The sequence below is a fragment of the Pocillopora damicornis genome, chromosome 3, assembly GCF_964200805.1.
Source record: "Pocillopora damicornis chromosome 3, jaPocDami1.2, whole genome shotgun sequence".
Lineage (NCBI taxonomy): Eukaryota > Metazoa > Cnidaria > Anthozoa > Scleractinia > Pocilloporidae > Pocillopora > Pocillopora damicornis.
Genome location: NC_142672.1, coordinates 23088751 through 23112578, shown reverse-complemented (window position 1 = coordinate 23112578; position 23828 = coordinate 23088751). Strand labels below are relative to the sequence as shown.

Below are 23828 nucleotides of genomic sequence, written 5' to 3'. Positions count from 1 at the left end.
CACATCTACACTTAAGTAAACTTTGTTGAAAGCGACCTTCAACTGTGATTCCTCACTGAAGTCCATTAATGACCATTTCAATTAAGATAACTCGGTTTTTAGCACTTAAGAGACCATATTTTTCAATGTGCGCTGTTCCAAATTTAACGCTACAGCCATTAGAATCCGCTAAACATTTTTCAGTTGATAGATAATGATTTTGGCCTTCCCTTTTTTCAGGAAACGCATTTTGACTAGGTGGGATATTTATCCATCCTTCCTTTTTTAATTAATTCATGAGTTTGATCGATCATTCATTCATTCAATCATGTGCTTCTCACGCATTCATTCCTGTATAATTTCATTCACATCTTTCAATTCGTACATGAGAAGAAATCTGAAAGTAACACGGACAGACACAGTAACAAACGAAGTCCCATGGGAAATATCTGGTAAGGCACCCATTCAGATACAAATCGGTCGAAGGAAGTTAAGGTGGACTGGCCAAGCCGTGAAGGAACATTCAGGAATTGATACGAGGAGAGCCTTGAATTGGAATCCCCAGGACAAACAGAAAAGAGGTCCTCCCGCCCCCAAATAACCTGGTGAGAAGATGTACAGGTTGAGTATTTCTTGGGGACACGCCCGGACTACACTCGAAAGGTTAGCCCAGGACACAAAGAGGTGAAGAGGGGAAATCGTTGATGGCCTTTGCTCGGATAAGCACCCACGCTTTAATAAGCGCCCTCACACGAATAAACACCCCTCTCCTCCCTTTCTCTCCATTTTTAGCTTTCTGCAGGAAGGAGGCTACAAATAACTTGCACTTTTGCAAAAATTAGCTCAAAGTAATCTTCATCGCGAGGTAAAATCAAACATTCAAAGAGGAAATGTCCAAGAGAGGTTTACAGAGTAAAATGGAGGAAGAAACCAATAACTACTACACAGTAATAAGTGCGAGCTTGTACACTCACCAATTCAATAACTAAACTGACTTGAGTTGACAAGGACTATTCTGCTAATGATTGCAGCTGATAACGAGGATCAAATAGCGTCTCCTAATATCGTAACTGACAGTTTCATAAGATGTCCAGAGGACTGAAAGACATATAGTTAGACTAGACTTCTGGTTTCAGCAAAAAGCACTGCAATGTATTCAGATTACTACACGTCCGAAAATTTTTCAAGGTTAATGCATCATACACAGGAGGGACAACCAATAAAGCGTTGATTTGCTGAGCCATATTGAACATTTACATTGAATCTTGCCACAAATTGAAATTCTATTGAGTTTTAGTCTAGAACTTCTGTGGGAGAGCCGATTAGCTTGCCCCTGCGAAGTAAATTCTCCGAGTAAATTTACATCTTGCATTTGAGGTACGCTTTATGGGTTTCTTCGATGATCAATATGGTACAGGATAGTAAATGTAAGTCTAACGAATTCCAATGGCAGTGGCGTTATAACCAAACTTCTTCCAACGGTCGCTTGAGGTGTAGCACCCACAGCCACCAAAATGCAGTTCTGTCAGGAAAAAGAACTCACTTGGCATTTTCAGACTGCCACTAGTGACAGCTTTGGCATGGAAACGCCAGTTTACTGCGATGCCGCTATTTTCATATCCCGACGTCCCGCCATGACCATATGGTAATTGGTGATGATGGTTCGGAAAAAGTGCAAAGAAGCTGTTGGGATTGGCATCGCAGTTCCCAAACTGCACTATGATGCCATTAGATCTGAAACCCTGGGTTGTTTTCTTATTTGCCATTGATTTAGGGAGGATGCCAAGGAATACGTATTTCTGCATGAAGGCGTTGTTTGGTTTGGTGTAACCAGAGAAGTTGTTCACCAAGACGCCAAAATCGATGTCAGCGTAATTTGGGTGGGGCTGAATCAAAGTGTACCACTCACTGCCATCGACGTTTTTCTTCAACTTCAGCAGAACGTTTTTCTTGTCTTTGAAGAGGGAATCGACGATCTGCTGAGCATCTGATTTCAAAGTAAGGCTTTGAGGAAGGAAAGTGAAGCCACCTCCAGCAATGTTCCGTTCACAGTATACCTTAATAGGATCAGCATCGGTCAGAGGATAGATTTCGTACACACCACTGATGGCCGCTGGAATCTGTTCTTGGATTTCCTTGCAGTTCTTGTGATGCTGGAGAAAACAAGGGTTTAAAATGAAACCATAGTGGAGTACATTTTCTCTTGGTGGGAATTATATTATTGCATACAATTTTTAAGATATAACAGTCGCATAATTATTTCAGCTTTTTTTAATGTAATTTCACGTTGTGCTGGGGAACGAATAAGAAAAGCGCTGGTTTGTTTAACTCCCCTGGTCCACGAAGTAACATTACCATCTTAATATTTTAATGAAAATTTTTTTAATTAATAAGCAATACTGTAAAATAAGAATAATTATTATAGTTTAATTTTTATTGATATAGGTGAATAAAGCGATGTCTTGTCTCGTAAGAATTGTACAATATTGGTAAGACCAAACTTTTTAAAAGCAATTTTAGTGCTCTGTTGAATCTTAGCATCGTTGTATCGATCATTACCGCTCACGCATGAAGAGTTATTCCCTTGAAAATAATTAAAAAATATATCTATTAAAGGAAGTCACAACAACTCCTTATAGATCAAAATCGCCAGTTAATTTAAAAAAGTAAATTGCACTTCCGTTATATTTTGACACTCTACATAATTTATGAAGCTTGTCTGACGCTTGCAACTTTTTTTTTAAAAGGATTAAAAAAGGCAAATTTAGAGAGGCTTTTCAGCAACATAACACCTTTTACAAGAAAAATTTCAAAGTAAACTTGATCGCTCGCAGAAACCCCTGTTTCTCAGCAGTTTTTATTGCTGTCTCTTTGCTGTCTGTTAACTCTAGAAAAAGATAAGGCAACAGGCACACTCCCGAAAGAGGAAAAAAAAAAACAGAACGAACGGGTAAATAATAAAAGAAATGAACGAATAAAGCCAATAATCTAGAGGTTTTGACAATTTATGACACATTTTCAACATCGAGCATTCCCGTTTCCCGACGGCTAACTTTCAAGCATGGCCTAAAGTCTTCGTATACGAAAGAACCCACTTGCATAGCTGACAAGGTATAATTATCCCTAACGAATTTTATTCCCTATAAATTCTGTTGATAGAAACGGGTATTGCGACAGTACAGATGATATGAATAAAGAGAAAAGTACCTCGAGCAATGTACTCTAAGGTTTTTTCAAAGATTAGTCAAAATTGCTCATAAGAGTTAATCTGTACAAACCTCAAGATTCAGAAGCTGAGCGAAGATAAATCCACTCATAGAAACAAAGGAAGAAGAATCTATATTAGCGCTCTCCAATCCTTTATCGTTTAACTCGCAAATCCGATTTCCATCCTCCTCCCCGTAGTTTATGGAGCGGCACCGTGGAGTTCTTCTCAGACAGAGTTGTACGCACGATAAGACACTAGACGCCTTCAGACGATCAGTGACATGGCCGTCAAGATAACGATCTTTCACAGTCTTAAGGAAGGATGAGTGGCCGTGAATAGCTGTCATTAAAGACGACATAGAAGCAGCAACGGCCAGTGTTATCAAAGCAGCTTTCATGGTTGTACCTACACCACGTAAGAACAATACAAAATATTGATGATCATGAACATATGAGTCAGCTTTATGAAACTTTAGCTACTTCCATTGGGCCAGTATGATAGACTTGATTTAGAAGAAACAATGCAGTAATCAAAACATCAGTTCTATAATTTTACTTTTCTTAACTGGCCGCGCGTCATATAGATCATTTTCAGTCACGTGATCTCAGTTTAATCGGCCGCCAAATTGGTACACATCACTTGCCTGTAAACATATAACCCCCAAGTTGTGTTTACGATAAAAAAAATGGTTTTACGCGCGAATTTTGGTTGTGGGACCCGAAGTGGTCGTGATAAAGGAATTAGTATGGCAAAAATACCTCCAATTATTACTAATCGAGGAGAAGAAGTACGGAAACTTTCCACGGCCGGGTCACGGTCTACGGTAAACATTTTATCTCCGGAAAAGCAGCTAAACTATAGGATCGTTACGATCCAGATTTGGTTCCGACCCAAAATCTAGGTTATCAGAAATGTAGTTCTGTCGAAAAGCTTCAATCCGATCTTGAAGTTCCCACCAAGGGAGACGAGAGAGCCAGAGGTCGTGAGCTGAAACGTGTTGCAGGAGAATGTGAAAGGCAGCTATGGGAAGAAATCGAGTTCAAAAAACAAATACTTGATGAACCAGGAGAAAAAAGCTATCGACATTTCCTTCGATGTCGAATAAGCAGTTGGCACCAAGCTCAGCAATACAGGCCCTTGTTTTGCATTTGCTGAGGTCAAAATAAAAGTTTTCCATTTCCGCTTGTGTCGGCGCTGGCACCTCCGGTTTCTGAACGGGGCTTTCAGTGAAGACTTCTGAGTTGTCAGAAACCTGAAGTCCCTCACTGAGATTCTCTATCGTTTCATCGACGTCAGCTTTCAATTTCTTAGCGGATTTAAAGTTAATATCGCGGACACGAGAGTATTCCACCTTGTTTGCTGAACTGGGAAGTATCATAGGGCACCTAATTTGCGTACAGGAAAGCCTTCCATTAACCTTTGTCCAAGCTTCAAAGTAAAATAGCACATTAGCTATGAGCGAACATGATTCGGCGAGGCCTGCCTTGCATCCCAAACAATGAGAGTAGTTTATTGTCCCATCTTTCGTGGTAATAAACCAGATTTGATTGTAGGCCTCGAGACTGCGGAAGGCTTTGTTTTTACATATAATAGCTAGTCTCGAGAACCAAATAGCATAGCAAATCAGTTTATTCCATTGGCGGTAAGCAATTAGACTCGAAGCGTCTCCCATCTATCAAAACAGGATTGGTTCCGAGAGTCGAGATCTTCTTTAGATAACGCTCTCTGACTTTTACATCCAGTTTTTTAACGTATCAGACAGTAGAATTTTGACGACATGGTCTGGACGAAGGTATAGCAATTTTTTCGGTAGACGCCATAAGTTTAATTTTTTTTCCATTTTCGGGACTATAAATTTGCACCGTGTTCGCATATAGTATTGAATGAAACACGTGACTCACATGTGCACTAACGTGGCTGAAATTAATTCTGTGACGTCACGTGAAAACGGTCTATAGTGAGCCTTTCTGTAACTATTTCGCTAGCTTTCTCTTTTATTTTCCTTTTGGTACGTGAATCTTGAAACTAGCCAGCCTTTCCAAATTCAAGCTCATGTTAACTCACTTCTCTGTACCTTTAGATTGTTGGCTGTGAAAAGAAACTGGATCAATATCAGTATCTGGGCAACTGCCTACCTACCCTCCCCTAACCCAACACTAACCTTAACTTGTTGTCAATTGACTGTTGTTGAGTTAGGGGAGGGGTAGGTGGGTAGTTGCCCAGATATTGATATTGATCCAAGAAACCTTAAAAAAGGCTCGAAGTAAGCAAACCATACGGCATTTTTTTAACTGGCTCTTAGGTTCCCTTTTCAGTATGACCTGCCTCCTGGAATAATATTTTTTCAATTGACCTCTACTGAATTCTTAGCACGTTGTTAAAAAGATACCAACATTAACAGACAAATGTATTTTTTCCCGATTTATTTATTCTTGTCTTTTTCGTATATCTGATTTCTTTTATTTTCAAAGTGTCTGTAAACTGTCATAAGGAATTTTCAAACTTAGCGGACACTTCGAAAATAGAAGCGATCCTCGCAGTTATGAACACTACTGAAGTAATAGTGAAATTAATAAGACCTGGAAACCATGAAACCATGACCTCTGCGATACCGGAGCAGCGCTCTACTAACTGAGCTAACGAGCCAACTGGGAGCTGGTCATTATGTTGGTTACAAATAAACCCTAGCTCCATGTGGTGAGCCAGCGGACACTTTTGTTAGTCCAATGCTTACAACACATTTCCTCAACTTGGACTTGTGACGAGCAAATAGCTTATAGTATTCGTGATTCTTTGATGAAAAAGAAACTTAACCAAAGTTTTTCTTCATCTCTTTTCGGCCAAAACTCAGTGCTAAATACGTACCGATGCTGATTGCAGCTCGTTCATGGGAGTGCCTGATTTCACTTATCGTTGAAAGTTTCTTTCTAGGAATTGCTTAAATCTTTAGAACTGATGGCATTGAATTGCATCTTCGAGAAATAACTTCCGCTTGTCTTTGACTAACCCTTTTCGCCCCAACCAACGAGTTTTCATCCACAGACTTTGATCTCGCCAGCTTGAAGTGATATGTATTTTTAGCATCTTTGCCATCATTGGATAAATTTCTCTTCGTAGGTTTCTTTCTGGGTGCACGTTCAATATGCACCGTGACAGTTCGAAAGACAGGCTGGATTACCACATGCATGTTGTTATAGTTTCTTAGGGCTGGACATGACATTCTTCTATTCATCATTACAGCATCTGGCTCTACACCTTTGCAATTGGTGTTCAATCGATGAAGTGTCCCCGCTGTCCAAGCGTGTGATAGTGAGTGGCTTCGAGCTTGTTTGGTGTGAACGAGTTCCCTGACTTCAAATGAGGCTCGAGAACCACGGTGTACCCTGGTACGGTCTTGAATGCAAACTGTAGGTTGAATTTCCTGCCGTTTTCCATATCTTAGCAGGGTTAGTGCAATGTTTCTATATAGTGTGTTTCTATAAAAATATAGTGCAGGATTCACTAAAGAGTTTAATTGAAGGAAAATTTCTGCCCAACGGAAAATTGAATTCTCCCTGAAAAATGGCAATATTGGCGCTAAATAATTCACAACGATAAAAGGAACACTAGAAACGAAGAAGGCAGCTGTTAGCAGAAACAACGTAATAGCAACTCTTCTTTCCGTTCTTGCTCTGTTTGCAGCAACCGCTTGGCTTAGGTTCCTTCGCTTCTGGTTCAGTGTTTTGATGCCAACCATGCCATAGAAAAACAACAGAAGTAAAACACCGATAGACAAAACTGTCCCATAGATGATATCAATAACCAGAATGACCTCATAACGAACACCAGTGACCTTTAGTGCAGTAAATATCGCATTTACTGCAAGGGCTACGATCCATGTAATTACCACATATCTCTTGACGAGTTTCTTGGTTATTTTAGTCCTGTACTCTAAATATTTAACGATCGCAACATACCTCTCATACGCAATAAAAATTAAATGATAACCTGACGCATTGAAAGCAGTGTAGAAAATAAAGACGTGAGCCTCACTTATATTGCATATTATGTTCTCTGATACAGTTCCTTGAAGAATCAATGCATCCACCGTGATGGTCAGTGGCATTGAAACAGCACCCACTAGGAGATCGGCAGTTGCCAAACTTACGATAAGAATGTCTGAGTTTGCCTGTAACCTACGTGATTTCTGGATCGCCAAGATCGCCAACAGATTCAAAAGAATCGTGCATGGACAAATGATAGCTACGAAGGCGATTGCCAGCTGAAGAGAGCTTCTTTCTTCTAAGTCCCAAACAAATTGCGGAGCATCTGGACAAATAAACACTGAGCGGTTGCGGTTAAAATGGGAGTGTTTAGAGATTGAAAAGTTCATGTTGACAAACATGCACACCAAAATCACTGTCGAAGAACTCGTAGTCTTTATGCGAATGGTCGCTCAATAACTCTTATTTTTTCATTTTGAAAAACAGAAAACAAAATATCCAGAAGAAAACTCCCTCTAAGAGTCTAATTTCCGTTGACCAGAATCAAAAGATGTTGAAAAGTTTTTACTTTTTTCAGCTTTTCAGAGGTTTTTATTTTGTTCTTGTTTGAAAAAGGTCGATTACGGAGAATCTGGACAAATGAACACTGAGCGGGTTGAGATAAAATGGAAGTGTTAGAGACTCTAAAGTTCATGTTGACAAACATGCACACAGAAAATTTCTGTCAAAGGACTCGTAGTTTTTAGCGAACAGTCGCAAAAAAACTCTTATTTTCTCGTTTGAAAAACAAAAACAGAAAAAAAAATAGGGCAGAGAAGAAAATCCCTCTAAGAGCCTAATTTCCGTTGACGAGAATCATAGATGTTGAAACTTTTTTCAGGTTTTCAGAGATTTTTCTTTTGTTCTTATTTTAAAAAGGTTGATTACGGGAGAATCTGGATAAATGAACACTGAGCGGGTGGAGTAAAAACAAGAGTGTTTAGAGACTCTAAAGTTCATGTTGTCAAACATGCACACCAAAATTTCTGTCGAAGGACTCGTAGTTTTTAGCGAACAGTCGCAAAATGACTCTTATTTTTTTCGTTTTGAAAACGAAAAAAAAAAAAAACAAAAAGGGTAGAAAAAAAATCCCTCTAAGAGCCTAATTTCCGTTAAGGAAAATTTTAAATGGTGAAAAAAAACATTTACAATGTCTTTGTGTTGAGGAAACGCTGAGAAATTACTTTTTCCAGCTTTTCACAAATTTTCTCTTTGTTTCTGTTTAAAAGGTTAAGTAATGATATGCCAATTTGCAGTCGCTGAAAAATTTAAATCAGCATCAATTCAGATTACCCTGAAAATATATCAATATTGCATTGACTGAATTCAGAATTTGGCAGTGGCACACTTTCAGTTGTTAATTCCATCTAAGTTTAGGAAAAAGAAGGAATCAAGAGAGGAATATCACCTTTTTACCTTTTAACTACAGTTGAACCCCGGTGTCTCGAATTGCCAAGGAAAATTAAAATTACTTGGGCAAATCGGGGTTTCGAGTTGTAGGGGTTTTGAACAAAAGGCCAGAGACACTCGATCGATTCCAGATTACGCGTCATTATTTCTCTTCGCCGGGAAGAACTGTCAAAACGTTTTGTTTAAGTGTGTATCGACAAAGGTCTATATTTGATACAATATTTAAATGAGATTTAACGTAATCTTCCAGCGCAAAATGTTGTGGCTCATTAGTTCGCAAAACTGAAAATGGACTTCGAGTTATCGAGGTAAAATTACATAGAAAAGTACTTAAAGGGAAGTAAAAATTGGTTCGAGTTATCGGGGTTTCGAGTTATAGGGGCTAAAATTACAGTGAATATATCAGGAAAATCCAAGGGAGATAAATTTTGCTTCGAATTTGTGGGGAATTCGATTTATCGAGGGTTCGAGTCATCGAGGTTCAGTTTACTGGACATAAATGATTTTCTGCCTTTATAAATTTAATCTCAACCTAGCGTAATTCACTGTGGATGGATAAATATTATCAACTTTTCCGTGGTTTTTTTATAGCATTAAAACGATGGAAAGAAATTGGATTTCTTCAAGCAGTTTCTTTCACGGCTGTGTGAATTATTTTTAAATAGCTTACGATGATAGTATCCCTAATATTTGCCCAACAAAGCGATAAAGAATTTACACCTTTCGTTTATGGTAAGAGAAGAGTTTTTAGAAGACAAGGATCTACCCCAATTTTGATGTCTAAAGCGTCAAATTTTGTTTAGCTGAAGGTTAGAAATTTATTTATTTATAGTATCGTCTACTCTTTCCTTTTTTTCTTTTTTTTTAATTCATTCTGATTTTTATTTTTTTTTTAGTTTTGTTTATTGGTCAACTGATCAAAACGACTCAAAAACCAAGCCACTCTTTTTCTAACGATCACACCATTGCTTGCGCTTTTTATTAACCCGGAGTTATGTATTCTTCGTTTGCAATTTATATAATGGGAAAAAGTTTTCGGAGCTTAATCATCAGCTTCTATACAATTTATTTAAGAAAAAAATGCAACCATTGCTTGTCAAAGATGACCCGAAATACAAATTATAGACACAAAGAAAGCGACACCGTCTTGCACGAAGATAAAGGAAAACGATATTTTATAATAAATTTTAAAGTGATGCATAGAAAAGGAGTACTTTGTCAGAATATCAGGGTAAGAATATTTTTACACTCGTCTTCTTTGCTTCCCGTTTTAGTAGTTATTGAAACACGTTGAAATCGATGTGATAAAAAGAAAGTAAACTACTTTGAGCGCCGTCCCTCATAACCCGTGGCTCTAGCTAGGACGTGATAACAAAAAGGAATGTTCAAAATTATCGAACGCTAGGGATCAAGCACAACTATAGCACGGTATATTGGCCATTCATGGTCATCAGTATATCAGTAACGCTTTCTACATGCTTTGATCTTGACTATGTTTTTGCTGATTGATGCATTGGATGAAGGCCACTACTGGATGAGTGGAAGTTCGGCTGAGCGAAGACAGCACGCTCCTTCAATTTTGATATATGCAGCAAAGTGCTTACAGGACGGAGATTATTGAAGTCGCCGATGTCAATCTTTTTGAAGAGTAGGTCGACCGGTGTTTTTTCCCAAATCATTGAAAAATGTACTGCACGTGACATGAGCTTATCCTTTTGAAAATGACTAGTAACAGGTGTTCAAATCATCCAAGCGGAGTAGGCATGGGATCAAGTCCACACGAATTTTGGTGCAATTTTTTTGATGAGGCTCTTTCAATGCTCGCAATCTGAACTTATCCATCTGTTCTTTCAAACTCCAGATAAGCAAATGATGAAGCAAAAAAAAAAAAAAAAAAAAAAAGCAGAGCAGAAGAATATAAAAAGGACCCTTTGAAGAGAAGCCGAAGGTATTCATTTGGTATATCATAAGTTGTTTCAAACCTCATGAGTATAAAATTACATTGAAAAAATCCCTGAATATATATGTATATATTTTTTTATAAGTGCAAAAACGGAAAACTAGTGGGAAAACTAAGGAATAATTGATTACCAGGTAATTTTGTTCTACTCGAAAACTACTAATAAATGACAAGGCAAAAACGACCAAGAAATATTTCGAGACCACAGCCTTATTTCAAGAATTGTAAATTTTCAACTCATAAGCGAAAAACGAATGAATTTCTTGCATGTGCATGAATTTTCTAGCATACTTGAATCGTTGATTACTAGAATTCATCACAAGAAAATTGTGTAGGTTCGTGAAAACTCGTTCAAAATTCCGAAAATATGCGATTTTATAAATAGAATATTCTATTGAGCAATACCTTAGGACGTATTAACACTTAAAAATAATATTCAATGTTCTAAGAACGAAGCGAAAATTGTTTAATCGTGTTACATTTACGAAACCGGTGTGGTAAATTTATCATGCTTGAGTTGTTGTTTACTAGAATTTACGACCAAATAATTGCCTAGTTTTGTATCGAAAATCTTGGAAATTTTATGATTTTAACACAAGATTTTCTACTGAAAAACACTTTTGATAAATGTCAACACTAAGAGATAAAATTTACCGTTCTAAAGAGGAGTCTTCAAAGCCACACTTGAAGTCATGAAGCTCAGTTATGTTTTTTCCTTCCAGCCACAATTCATATCGCCCTTAGGACTATAAAGCTAATTTCGTCGTCTGAAAGAATCAAATGCTCATGAATTGTTTTGCGAAAAGAGTATCGTTTAGCAAATTTCATTTTGAGCTCACAAAGGTCTATACATCTCAATAGGGATGGAGCGGAAAAAAACAAAAACTTAAAAGGTACGTTTAAAACCTCGGTGTAATAAAAGTATTCAAACATCATAGGGAAAAGATGAAATTGGATAGCAGAAATATGTGTTTATTATGCTGATTTTAGTTAAATGATTTACATGACAAAACTTTGCGAAGTAACAAATTAAAGCTATAAAAATTGATTCTAATCTGGATTTTTTAATGAAGGTCTTCTATTTGTTTTGGAATAGTCATGCCCCCAGAACTGCAATACAACGCATCACGTGGTTTCGTCCCTTTTACCCATGTTCGTCGGTCACAACTTCTTTACATTTTCTCATTAAAATTTTATTTAAATGCTAATCCACCAAGTTTTTCAAGAGATTGGCGCCCAAACTATGGCGGATAATCACAAATAATCCATTTCCTTAAAGGTATTTATTTCAATAGACTTATTCATTCACGAGCCTGTGTCAATACCCCAAATTAAAAGCAATCTCTTGGCCAAAATCACAATTATTAATGTCATGCTGATATCGATATCGGTAAGATTTTGAATAATCAGAAAGATACACTTTGGTAAAATCTCATTTTTATTTCAAAGAGTGCCATGAGAAAAAAAAAGGATGTTCAGATCAGGAGAGCAGCTATGATAATGATGTATTCAGAGCTGAACAACTGTATTTGGAAAGGGTTTACGGAGTGACCGCTGAGGCAAACTTGGATATAACGCCACTGCCATTGGAATTCGTTAATGAGTTATCAGGATCATATTTTATCTTTTTTGGAACATGGAGGTTACTGCAAATAAGAAAAAATTGAATTAGTACCTAGACTGTCTATGATAAAGTTTGACCGATTATGGTTATTAATCAATCCATCAATTAAATCAGATAGTTAGTAATTGCATTTAATCAATTAATAAATCAATCAGTAGTAGTCGGTGAGTTAGTCAGTCCGTCCGTAAATCACTCAGTCAGTCCGTCAGTCACTCAGTCGATCAGGCAGTGAAGCAAAAAGTAAGTTAGTGGGTCAGTCAGTCTTTCGGCTAGTCAGTCATTCAGTCTATCCGTCAGCCAGTCAGTCAATCCGTCAGCCAGTCATACAGTCCGTCAGTTAGTCAGTCAGTCAGTCGGCTAAATTCAAGAATTCAAGTATAACTTTCAGCTTGCTTGTATTCTGAAAAGGCTTGGATTATTTCTGCCATCTTAGTTGACGATGGTAAGAACAGTAGATCTATTTATACGGTGGCCGGTAAGAACAAAACAAAGTCACAAAACCTACAACACAAACACAAACTTAAAACAGAATCACAAAATTCGCAACATTAACACAAAACTCTACAACACAAACTTAAAACAGAATAAAAAAATACGCAACATTAACACGAAACTCAAAACCTAATAGCAAAACTTATGACATGAATATAAAACTTAAAACATCATCTCAAAATCCATAACACTAACACAATTAATCAAAACATAATTACGAAACCCACAACACCAACACAAAACTCGTAAAAACACGTTCGTAAAAACGCCAACTAATACAAAGGATAATAAATGGCTTTGTTTCATTTACCGCACGTTTGAAAACATAACCACAAAAGGCGTCAAATGATTAATACAAAGAAACTTTAATGACCAGGAAGATAAATTTCTTTGTTTCATTTACTGTACGTGGGAAAACATATCCGGAAAAAATAACCACCAAAGTTGTAATATGATTGATTCAAAGAGACTTTTAAGACTAGAAAGGAAATACAAAAAACCTTAAATTGGCAGTAACAAAGTCTCAGTAAAATAATTTTTCTTAGCTTAAAATAAAATAAGGGAAATCTCGAATGAAAGAGTGTTTTATGCTCACCAAGTCCTTGCTCTGCTCAGTGGTCAAAGGCGACTCCCAGTGGCGGATCCAGACTTCATTCTAAGGTGGGTGACCGAAACATTTTCCTGCCCTTCGGGACTTAAATTACGGTGGGGGCTCTAAAATATTTTCGGCCTTTCGGGCCTTAAACGCTTCTATTGAGTTTTTTCACCAAAAGACGACAATCACGGAATTTTTGGGAGTGAGGCGAAAAAGAGCGGAAAAAGCCCTTTTGTCCCCAGGCTTCCCATCCAAGTTTTGGTTTACTGTGACACGCGCGATGTTGCATACTGACTGGCTTTCTTGTTCTACTGATCATGAGCTTTAAGTTTGTGTTTCTAGCTTTGCTTTTGTGTTGCAGTTTTTGTGTTTTGATTGTTTCAAGTTTTTTAGTTGTGTTTCAAGTTTAGTGTTAGCGTTTACGTTATACGTCTGCGTATCGTGTTTTGTAAAAGTGTTGTAGGTTTGTGTTTCATATTTCAAGTTTTATGTTAGAATTTACGTTTCGCGATTGTGTGACATGATTTGTGTCAGTGTTTAGGATAGGTTTTGTGTTCCATGTTTCAAGTTTTATGTCAGTGTTTTAGGTTTTGTCTTTGTATTTCAAGTTTTGTGTTACTGTTTCAGATTTTGCATTTTTGTTTTAAATTTTGTGTTAGTGTTTTAGGATTTGTGATTCAGTTTTGTTCCTACCTGCCACGGCACATTTGAATACAACGACACCTTTTTTTTTTTTTCCTTTCACGAGATGAAACCGAGAACAAAAGCAAAGCACACAAACATACCGCCCAAAAAGACAAAAACAAAAATAGAACAAAGAAATCAAAATAAACAAAACGAAACAGAACAACAACAACAACAACAAAACCGATAAAAAACAAGCCGAGACGCTTTCCGCAATCGTGGTAATTATTAAGCGAAAATAGGCCAGCAGCTTTTCTTCCTTATTTTTTCCTTTCTTTTTTTTTTGAATATGTACATCTTCCTTAAACGTTGAACGCCAAGGATCTTACCTAATAAATATATGTGTGTACATAAGTCCCATAGGGTGTTAATTAACATAAAACATTTCCCATTCTACGCAGTCTACCTTGGGCGACCCTTTGAAAATTGGTATAATTTTCTTCCCTATTTTCTGATCGGAAAATGAAACTGTGCTACGATTCTTTGCAGAACATATAATTTTATTATTGTTACAGACTTAGTAGGAGCATTGGGGTAACTAATTTGAACTTGTTATTTTTATCATCACTGCTGGCTTTGTTTTGTGGGCGCAAACTCGCTTGTGTTAATTGCCCGTTGCATTATGAGAAATGCAAATAAAAAAAAAAAGTTTTCGTTTTTAATATGTTGCGTAGGAAATGAATCATTCTCAGTCTTAATTTTGTTTTTCGAGGATGATTTTCGATTAGTTCCATTTAGAAAACTATTTTTATTTTTAAAGGAAAATTTTCGCTTTTGCATCCTAGATTCATTCGAATTTTGTATAATTTTACAAAATTGGCTAAATAATCCTAACAGATAATGTTCAAATTTCTCCAACAACTGACTCAATGAAGCATCGAGTAAACAAAAACATGAAATTGGATCGAAGCGACATCATTCAAGATGCGATTAATTTCTTGGCTTGTCATCTTTTGCACATCTGTGACAAAATTTGGATCAGATCATGATTGAAGTATTTTAAGAAGGGCGTCAATTTCAAATCGATTTTCGAATCCTCTCAAAAAGAAAACTGTTTGCACAGCTGATTACATTTTCTTCATGCATTTGACAAGAAAAAATTAGCATGCTAACGGATGTATACTAATTTTCCACAAAGTTTCACCATTATTTTTGTTTTCTGTACTACTTGATGGCATCTCCGTTGATATGCCAATCAATTATTTTAAAGACCATCGATCGACGTCCTGTTTGTTTCCCACTACTGTAGAAAAATTAATCACTTAACACCGTAGGAGTGCTAAACATAATCATTTCGGTATGTCAGAAGTTTCCGACATTTTGGATCCTGCCTTTTTTGTCATGTGTATTTAATTATGTTTCCTCAACGAACAAAAGCGCTACAATTGGTCAATATGCTAAGCAGGTGTTTTTATTGCTCCTGATTGGTACTTCCAAATAAACATTTCAATTTTTCGGGATGCTTTCCAAATCGATTCATTCTTCTGCGACGCGTACTTCCATTACATGTGATTTCATATCTTCCTTGCGATGTTTAAAAAATGCGTTTTTTTCGTTACTCTTCTAAAGATATTTTTTGAGAGAATCGTCGCATTGCAGCCTTCATCGAAAAACAATCACATTTTACCTGGTTACGTTTTTAAACGGTTTCACACCAAAGATTGGTTATTCTGTATTCGGGCTTGTCATAATGAAGCAGGTTGTATCTCATATAACTACGACAGGTCGTCTGGAGGCAATGGGCTGTGTGAACTGAACGAATGTGGTATTGAAGTCACTTGCGACGGTAATGGCTCCCTTACATTCCTGATGGGCTTTCTCTTCCAGCAAATAAGGAGAGGAAAGGTCAGTAAAATCTCAAAGCGTTTCTGTTGTGAATGATTGTATCGAATTTCTAATTTGATCTGTATCTTCTGTTTTTTTAACATTGATACCGAAACATGATACAAAGTTAACAGGAATATCTGAAGTAAAACCATAACACATTCTGAAAGAAGTGAATACATTTCACAAGCATTCAAAAAGGTTCATTCCACTCTGTATGTGAATAAATTTATCAAGTTAAAGATTATTTTGCATCCGCGCAACCATAGAGACTTTGTCGTTTTCTACAAATTTTGGTTGATGTCTACATAGTGCGATTCTCTCGTTGCTTTCTAGAAGACGTTTTTTAACCTTTCTCATTATCCATAACCTTGAGCTAGGTAAGTCACCGATCTCTTGATAAATTTCTGCTCTCAATAGAGGCGAGGTCGCGTGACTTGTGAAGTTCTACTAATTAAATAATTTTGTCGCTGTCATTAGTGTTACAGGAGCTGTGTAGAAATTCAAGATTACATCCCAGGAGCGGTGAGCGGTGTGTACAAAATTTATCCGATGTCAAATACTAAACCAATTGAAGTATACTGCGACCTCGAAATTGCAGGGGGCAGATTCAGTTTCCTTCCTCACAGCCTTACTCTGAGGTCAGATGCTCAGCAGATTGTCGAAGTTCTCTTCAAAGACAAGAAAAGCGTTTTGCTGAAGTTGAAGAAAAAAGTCGATGACAGCGAGTGGTACACTTTGATTCAGGCCCACCCGAATTACGCTGACATCGATTTTGGCGTCTTGGTGAACAACTTCTCTGGTTACACCGAACCAAAAAACGCTTTCATGCAGAAATACGTATTTCTTGGCATCCTCCCAAAATCAATAGCAAAAGGGAAAACAACCCAGGGTTTCAGATCTAATGGCATCACAGTACAGTTTGGGAACTGCGATGCCAATCCCAACAGCTTCTTTGCACTTTTTCCAAACCATTATCATCAATTACCACAAGGTCATGGCAAGACGACAGAATATGAAAATAGCGGAATCGCAGTAAAGTGGCGTTCCCATGCCAAAGCTGTCAGTAGTGGCAGTCTGAAAATGCCAAATAAGTTCTTTTTCCTGACAGAACTGCATTTTGGTGGCTGTGGCTGCTACACCTCAAGCGACCGGTGGAAGAAGTTTGGTTATAACGCCACTGCCATTGGAATTCGTTAGACATTCACTAACTATCCTTTACTATAATGATCATCGAAGAAACCCATAAAGCGTACCTCAAATGCAAGATGTAAATTTTCTTGAAGAATTAAACTTGTACGGGAAGGCTAATCGGCACTCCTACAGAAGTTTAAGGCGAGGGAAATTAGAAGAATTTCAATCTGTTGCAAGATTTGATGTACATTTTCATTATGGTTGAGCAAATCAACGCTTTATTGGTTGTCCCTCCCGTGTGTGATGCATTAACTTCGTGAGACTTTCTGACGTGTAATAATCTGAGTAAATTACATTATTTTTCGCTGAATTTAGGAATACACTCTTGGCTAACGCACAAATCACAGGCAGACGTCTACTCTAACATGTACAGGTGGCGAAGATAAAAAAAAATTGTAGTTAAAGTAAAATAAAAATTAAAAAAAAACTTAAGACTGTCCGAAAATTTAATATAATCTAGTTTTGATAACACATTTGTAGTGGATCTCGAACACCGAGATGAACTGAAAAGAAAAAAAGAATTTACGGAAAAAGGTTTTAAATATGGGAAATTAATAAAATAAATAACCCTCTCTCAAAATAAAGCAGTGTGATGCATGTACACTTTTGGGTCAAAAGTTAGTTGCCAGATTTTCAAACCCAAATTCTTGTAAAATTAAGAATTGAAATACCTTATTTTTTTTCTTCTTCTTGAAATGAGTGCCTGGGCGGTTATTTAAAATTGCGGTTAAAATAAAAAAGGTTGGGAGGGGGGGTGGAGAAAAGGAAGGAAGGGAGGAGAGTGGTGCTATTTTGAGAGGGGGGAGGGGGATACTTGTTCGACTATCATGGCCAAGGTGGTGGGAGGTTATTCTTGTGAGGGCGCTTATTAAAGCCTGAGTGCTTATCCGAGGAAATACTCCTTGAGCATAAGGCATCAACGATTTCCCCTCTTCAGCTTTTCCCTTCCTGGGCTAATCTTTCGAGTGTGGTCCAGGTGTGGCCTTAAGAGATACAAAACCTGAGGATTCCAATTCAAGGCTTGCCTAGTAACAATTCCTCGATGTTTCTTCCCGGCGTGGCCAGTCCATCTCCACTTCGTTCGATTTGTATCTGAATGGGTGCCTTACCAGATATTTCCCACAGGTCCCCGTTTGTTCCTGTGTCTGTCCATGTTACTTTCACATTTCTTCTCGTGCAACGAATTGAAAGATGTGAATGAAATTATACAGGAATGAATGCATGAGAGGTAAATTAAGGAATGACTGAATGATCGAAGGAAGGAAGGAAGGAAGGAAGGAGGGTAAGGAGGACAATAGATGTGATTTAGTGAGTGAGTGAGTGAGTGAGTGAGCGGTTTAAATTGAATATAACGACTGAAGGGAACTAAGTCACAATAAAATCACATTGAAAATAACTGAGATATAACGAGCAAAAACTTTTATTCGCGCAAGATTGCTGTAATAAAACAGTTACAAAGTGGTATAGCTACGGTTAACATACACTAACTAACAAAATAGCGAAATAACGAAAAGTAGGACCGAGATTATTCCTGCAGCTGAAACTGTGACGAATGAAACAGTTTTAGCGAATTCCAATCGCAGACGCATGAAAGCCAAATTTACTCCAGCGGTCACTGGATGTGTAACAGCCACAGCCCCCAAAGTGCAACTCCGTCAAGAAGAAGTAATCATTTGGCATCATGCGATCAGGACTCGTGATCTGCTTAGCGGTTTTACGCCAGTCCACAGCAACGCCTGTCCTTTCGTAAACCAGATTTGGATGGTAGCTACTTGGTGTCTGCAGATCATGGTTTGGCATGAAAGCGAACAAGCTGTTTGGATTTGCGTCGCAGTTTCTAAACTGGACGCGGTGCCCGTTGGATTTGAAGCCTTGGAGGTTTCTCTGTCGAGCAATCGATGCTGGGAGAACTCCGAAGAAGAGATAGTCTCTCATGAAAGAATTCTGTGGACTCGTGAAACCAGAGTGACTGTTGACCAATAATCGGAATTGAACGTGGGCAAAATCTGGATGAGGCTCGATCAAAGTGTAGGCTTCGCTGCGATCGACCTTTTTCTGCAACTTGATCAGGACATTCTTCTTGTCGGTAAAGAGGGCGTTGATGATTTGCTGGGCATCAGGTCGACGAGTGATACTGCGAGGAAGAAAGTTGAAGTGGCGATTGTGTTCGCCAATAACTCCAGTTGACATCTCGCAGTACACAAAAATGGGGTCTTGTTTAGGCAGGGGCTGGATTTTGTAAACACCACTCGGTGTCTTAGGCAATAGACTGTTGCAGCTCCTGGGAAACTGAAAATATAATCTCGGTTCATGATGGTATAATTACTATTTCAAGTATAGCTCTTGAACTGGTATGATTCATCTCATCTTTGATTAAATAAAAAGATATTCCAAGGACTTCAAACAGGCAGATATGTGTTTTCCCACATCAAAAATCGCTTCAGGGGAACACATCACCGCAGGATTCAGAGTTCCGCTCGTTAAACAAAGGAACAAAACTTAGTTCACAGAGTAGGAGCCGGGAAAAGGTTGCATATTTTCGTCTTTTCTATTTATGAGTAAATAGAGAAGTAATGAAAAACTTATTTTTATGCCGATTATGATGTGTTATGGTGTTATCATTGGTTTATGTGGCATACGATACTTACTATTTTTTGGTTGCAGTTGCAACACGCATGAGCAGTTTTCCACATCAACAAGGTCCATAGCACCGTAAGGGAGATCAAGAATTTCATCTAAAAAAAGAAAATAAACGATTCTTTTTATCAGCAATTTAGTTTACCATCAATTTATGCCAACAGCCAGCTTCAGTACAAACGAAAACAAACCTTATCTCCAATGTACTCCTGCGTGACGCAATACGGCGTGCTATTAATATGTAGATGACAATGATTTCGTAACTCCGAGAAAAAAAATAGCGATAGTTTTAAAAAGATTCACGATTGCTTCAACCGAAAGTGGAAGTTTGCAAATTAATAATTGCCCTACAACAGCCGTTAATTTCAAAGCACTGCTTGAATACAGAGCGGTTGGCTATCGAGCAGTGAATAACTGCTTTTGTAAAGCGGAAGAAGTTAGAGGAAATTTTGGTAGCAACTAAGAATAATTAACTAGACCAAACGCGAACCAAACCGCATAAAAACAGTCCTTAATGACAGTACAACTTTGAATTGTTTGACGTAGCGCGGCTAGCTTTTGAAAGGTGGCTAACGGAAAAAAAAAAAAAAAAGGATTCCACTGGTCACAAATAGGAAAATGTTAGGGTTGAGATTCCTGAATATTGCAATGATACAAATGGCATGTTGTGCATAAAAATTCAGCCGAGTTGATCTGATGGTTCACAAAGCTACAAAGCCGAGGGATGACACAAAACTTGAAAATGCTTTTTTGTCATTAGCCAATCAATCAGGGCTTTTTTTCAGTCATGTGCGATGATTTAAGATTTCAGTTTGATTTATTTTTTGTTGTTTTTTTTTTTCTTACCTAAAGATTATTGTAACCTTGACCTTGCATTAGCGGTGGTTATATTTTTGAATTGAAAATTTGGGTCATGATATAGTCTTATATCTAGCAATAGACTCTGGAGGTGGAATGCGCCGAGGATGTCGAAATGTCAGTAGCTTTTAAGTTTGCAGTTCAGAAACTGAATTGCAATTTAGATTGGAAACAACTGACTTCTCTAGCCGTTAGTCCGGAACGGGTTACTAAGGATTGCAAGACTTACCTTTTCTCTTGCTTTCTTTCAGGCGATCAGGAGGTCTTCTCTGAATCTTGCAAATAGCAACTATAGATGCAACTGTACATACACCAGATAAATGGCTTTAACACCGGAAACAACTTGGGTTAAATCATCCGCTTTCTATTGACAATAGACCACAAATGAGATCGCACAATATCCTGTTGCTTACGTCATAACAATAAAAAAAAGAGGAAAAATTGGCATTACGTCAAAGAGCAAACACAATCAAGAAGCTGTCTTCAAAAAGGCTCCTTTATGTATGGCCGTTGTATTACAGCAGCTATATCTGTCGTATAAACATGCATCCAGCTAGGACTTGTTTCTTGTTCATGTTACTATTTGCCAATTGATTGCTCATCCTTAGAGCGCGAGCAGGGAATTATTATGTAATACTTAATTCATTGGTGTAAAAATTATGTGTAGATTTGTAAAAAGAACGTTTGTGAGACGTGCGAGGAAATAGTTTGATATGCACAAAATAAATCAAATAAACTGAACTAAGATCAACAAAAAAGATGAAGTGAATAAAATCAAGAAATAGACTTCAAATGATGATAAAATTAAACCACCCTTTAGAATATGTAAGGTTTTTCATTTTGTGGTTGAACCCAATTAATAAGGGAGTCAAACAAACATTCAAATGCAAATTGAAACTCAAATAGATTCTTAGAAGTTATAACACGCACAAGTGAGTTTTCCCATGCTTATAATTCTCAAATTTCAGTTTTTTTTCTGGGCCTATATTTTTTTTTGAGTATCATATTCCTCTTTTAGAGGCTACATTGTAAGCGTTCTATCATTTTATGGACCGCAGTGTTAATACCTATTATTAGCATAAACGCGGAAAATTTTGTACTCGGAAGCAAATTATTCACTCTCAGTAAACGCAAATGCTCTATTCTTAGACTAAAAAAACGAAAAAAAGTATCTGTCACTTCAAATAAATACACACGTTTATACTGAAATAGGCTAGAATTCTGAACGGGAATTCCCTTCCAATGGCTTCACCTCTAACGAAAAAAAACGCTCTTGCTTTGACAACGAGACCTTTGCCTATATTTTTGAAGGTTATAGGCACAGAAAAAAAACAGAGAAAAACCACGGGGAAATTTGAGTGAGGGACATAAAGAAATCAATCGCAACACGTAAAGATGTGGTGCTGTGCAATTAAAACTTGCGAAATGTTACTGAAAGTTACGTTAAACGTGCACTTTATGATGTCGTTTGCTCCACATCAAGGCTATAGATCTGAAAAGTATGGAACCTCTTACCTGGAATTGCAAGGCTGGAATAACTGAACCTTTGCTTTCAATTATCTAAGTCCTGATAGTTTTCGGCACACATTGATTATTGGGAAACTAGAATAAAGTCAATGTTTATCTATCTGATCAAAGATTGACCTTTGGATATATTGCCGCACCTTGGTTAATCATGGCCATTATTCTCTAGAAGAGCTATTTCTTCCGTTTGGGAATCTCTTAAAGTAAATTTCAACGGGAGGAAAGTAAAACGCTCATTCTAGTTGTCAGTCAATCAGAAAGGGAATGAAAAGTGTATCCAATTTGTGAGTAGCAGGGTTCCAGATAGATTCCAATTAAGTCAAACGTAAACATCGAAAAATATAACAATTTAACACTGTTGACTAACTGTTTAGTGATCCATAACTGGCGTACACGATTGACAAGATGAGCACACAGATCTTATGATCTGGATTAAAATTATGAAAGGGCTTGAGTGGAATAGAGAAGCTGCGCTATATATGGTATTCTGCCCGCTCTGAATAGCTTAGGATCCTCTCTTGTTATAGGCCTTTGTATATAAAACGCGTGGTGTTTACATTGCAAGTTTGCAATATCCACGAACTATTTATAGTTTAATTGATCGAAATAAAAATGACATCTAAGGAAGTTTAACCATTGCATTTTTGCAGAGTTTCAATTCTTCTCTCTGACTGACTTTAAAGCGAAAAAATGAATAAAGGAAGAAATACGGGAGCTAACTAAAGTGTTCATGCTGATATGAAATTATTACATTTCACATGAATCTCTGTAAAACGCTGGATTTTGTGACATTCAATAATCCAAAATAAATAACATGGTGAAAAGCAGATATTAATTCTAAACCAATTTATTTGAAATTTTTTGTTAAATTTACATTTTTGGTGACCCTAATTGTTTTTACATTAAAGCGGAATTGGTTTTCCACAGTTTTCCTCTAGTCTACGTGAAAGAACATTGATTCTTTCACTAAAGTGACTAAAAAAATGTTGCTAAAAGCAAAAGCGAGAAAGAGAAAAAATCAAAATATGAAGCCGGAGAATAAAGTCCTTTCTCGTTGAAACTGGTACAAATCACAACTTCTAGAGGAAAAGGTTGATTTCGCAATAAACCTCTGTGCTGTGTTGTGAAGAACGTCCGCTGCCACACTTACCGCGGGCTCTTCAGTCCCAGCCTTGGTCCTGATTGCCGCATGTTTTGACCGCAGAGAACTTCAGAAACTCAATACAAACCCCTAAATACATTTAATGATGCTAATGATATTAGCGGGATATATTTCCCACCGGAAGAATGCTTATAAAAATAGAACATCTATTTTGTTAGTAAATTTGTATTGTACTGTTGAATTTTAATAATCAACAGAACAAGGCAAAGTAAAGAATTACTTTTAAAGCATAAATTAGTTTCAAGTGACTTACTATCTGGTAAGCTTATTCCACTTGCAAGAGTCTTGAAATATTTTCTTTTTCCCATTTCTAAAAAGCAGCGTTTCGCTTCGGAACAAGTTTTACGTGCGTAATGGCAACAGGCATTCAATATACATATGCCTATATCGTTTTCGGTATTGGCCGGTCAAAGCTCTTTGCAACCAGAAAATTACTTTTACCTACATCAAACTTGGGCATGACGGTCAACCCAAGAGGTTCGCCCTTATGGTCTGTCAAAATCATGTAAATGTTAAGCCTTACTTTTTCGTTGCGGTTAAAATTGATGAAGCTTCTTCAACAAAAGTAAGGGGAAGCTGAAGGAAACCAATGTGTTTAACATTTCTGTCCAGATGGTGCATGTTTGTTGACGATGAAAATAGATTTATATATTTA

General features: G+C 37.3%; 3 protein-coding genes across 13 annotated transcripts; 1 reads left to right on the top strand and 2 right to left on the bottom strand.

The window, feature by feature from the left end:
* Window positions 1-867: 867 nt before the first annotated feature.
* On the bottom strand, window positions 868-11401 carry LOC149048888 (uncharacterized). The gene is made up of 3 exons (XM_089200594.1): window positions 11234-11401; window positions 3258-3592; window positions 868-2132 (listed from the first exon to the last, which is right to left on the bottom strand). Exons 2-3 carry the CDS (start codon window positions 3582-3584, stop codon window positions 1413-1415), a joined length of 1047 nt encoding a protein of 348 aa, XP_089056720.1. The 5' UTR covers window positions 3585-3592; window positions 11234-11401; the 3' UTR covers window positions 868-1412.
* Window positions 11402-15438: 4037 nt separating this feature from the next.
* LOC113675402 (uncharacterized) lies at window positions 15439-17421 on the top strand. Its single transcript, XM_089202274.1, has 2 exons — window positions 15439-15819; window positions 16279-17421. The coding sequence occupies exons 1-2, from the start codon at window positions 15505-15507 to the stop codon at window positions 16996-16998; spliced, it is 1035 nt and encodes a 344-aa protein (XP_089058400.1). The 5' UTR covers window positions 15439-15504; the 3' UTR covers window positions 16999-17421.
* Window positions 17422-18389: 968 nt separating this feature from the next.
* Window positions 18390-23823, bottom strand: LOC113675477 (uncharacterized). Of its 11 annotated transcripts, none has more exons than XM_089202269.1 (5): window positions 22003-22051; window positions 20939-21017; window positions 20717-20788; window positions 19641-19727; window positions 18390-19281 (listed from the first exon to the last, which is right to left on the bottom strand). In XM_089202269.1, the coding sequence occupies exons 4-5, from the start codon at window positions 19725-19727 to the stop codon at window positions 18556-18558; spliced, it is 813 nt and encodes a 270-aa protein (XP_089058395.1). In that variant the 5' UTR covers window positions 20717-20788; window positions 20939-21017; window positions 22003-22051; the 3' UTR covers window positions 18390-18555. The 11 variants fall into 11 exon arrangements, with proteins under 11 accessions (XP_089058395.1, XP_089058393.1, XP_089058398.1 ...); XM_089202271.1 differs by lacking the exons at window positions 20939-21017; window positions 22003-22051 and adding exons at window positions 19450-19540; window positions 23427-23593 and having other exon boundaries at window positions 19141-19281; XM_089202267.1 differs by lacking the exons at window positions 20939-21017; window positions 22003-22051 and adding an exon at window positions 23697-23823 and having other exon boundaries at window positions 20717-20851.
* Window positions 23824-23828: the final 5 nt, after the last annotated feature.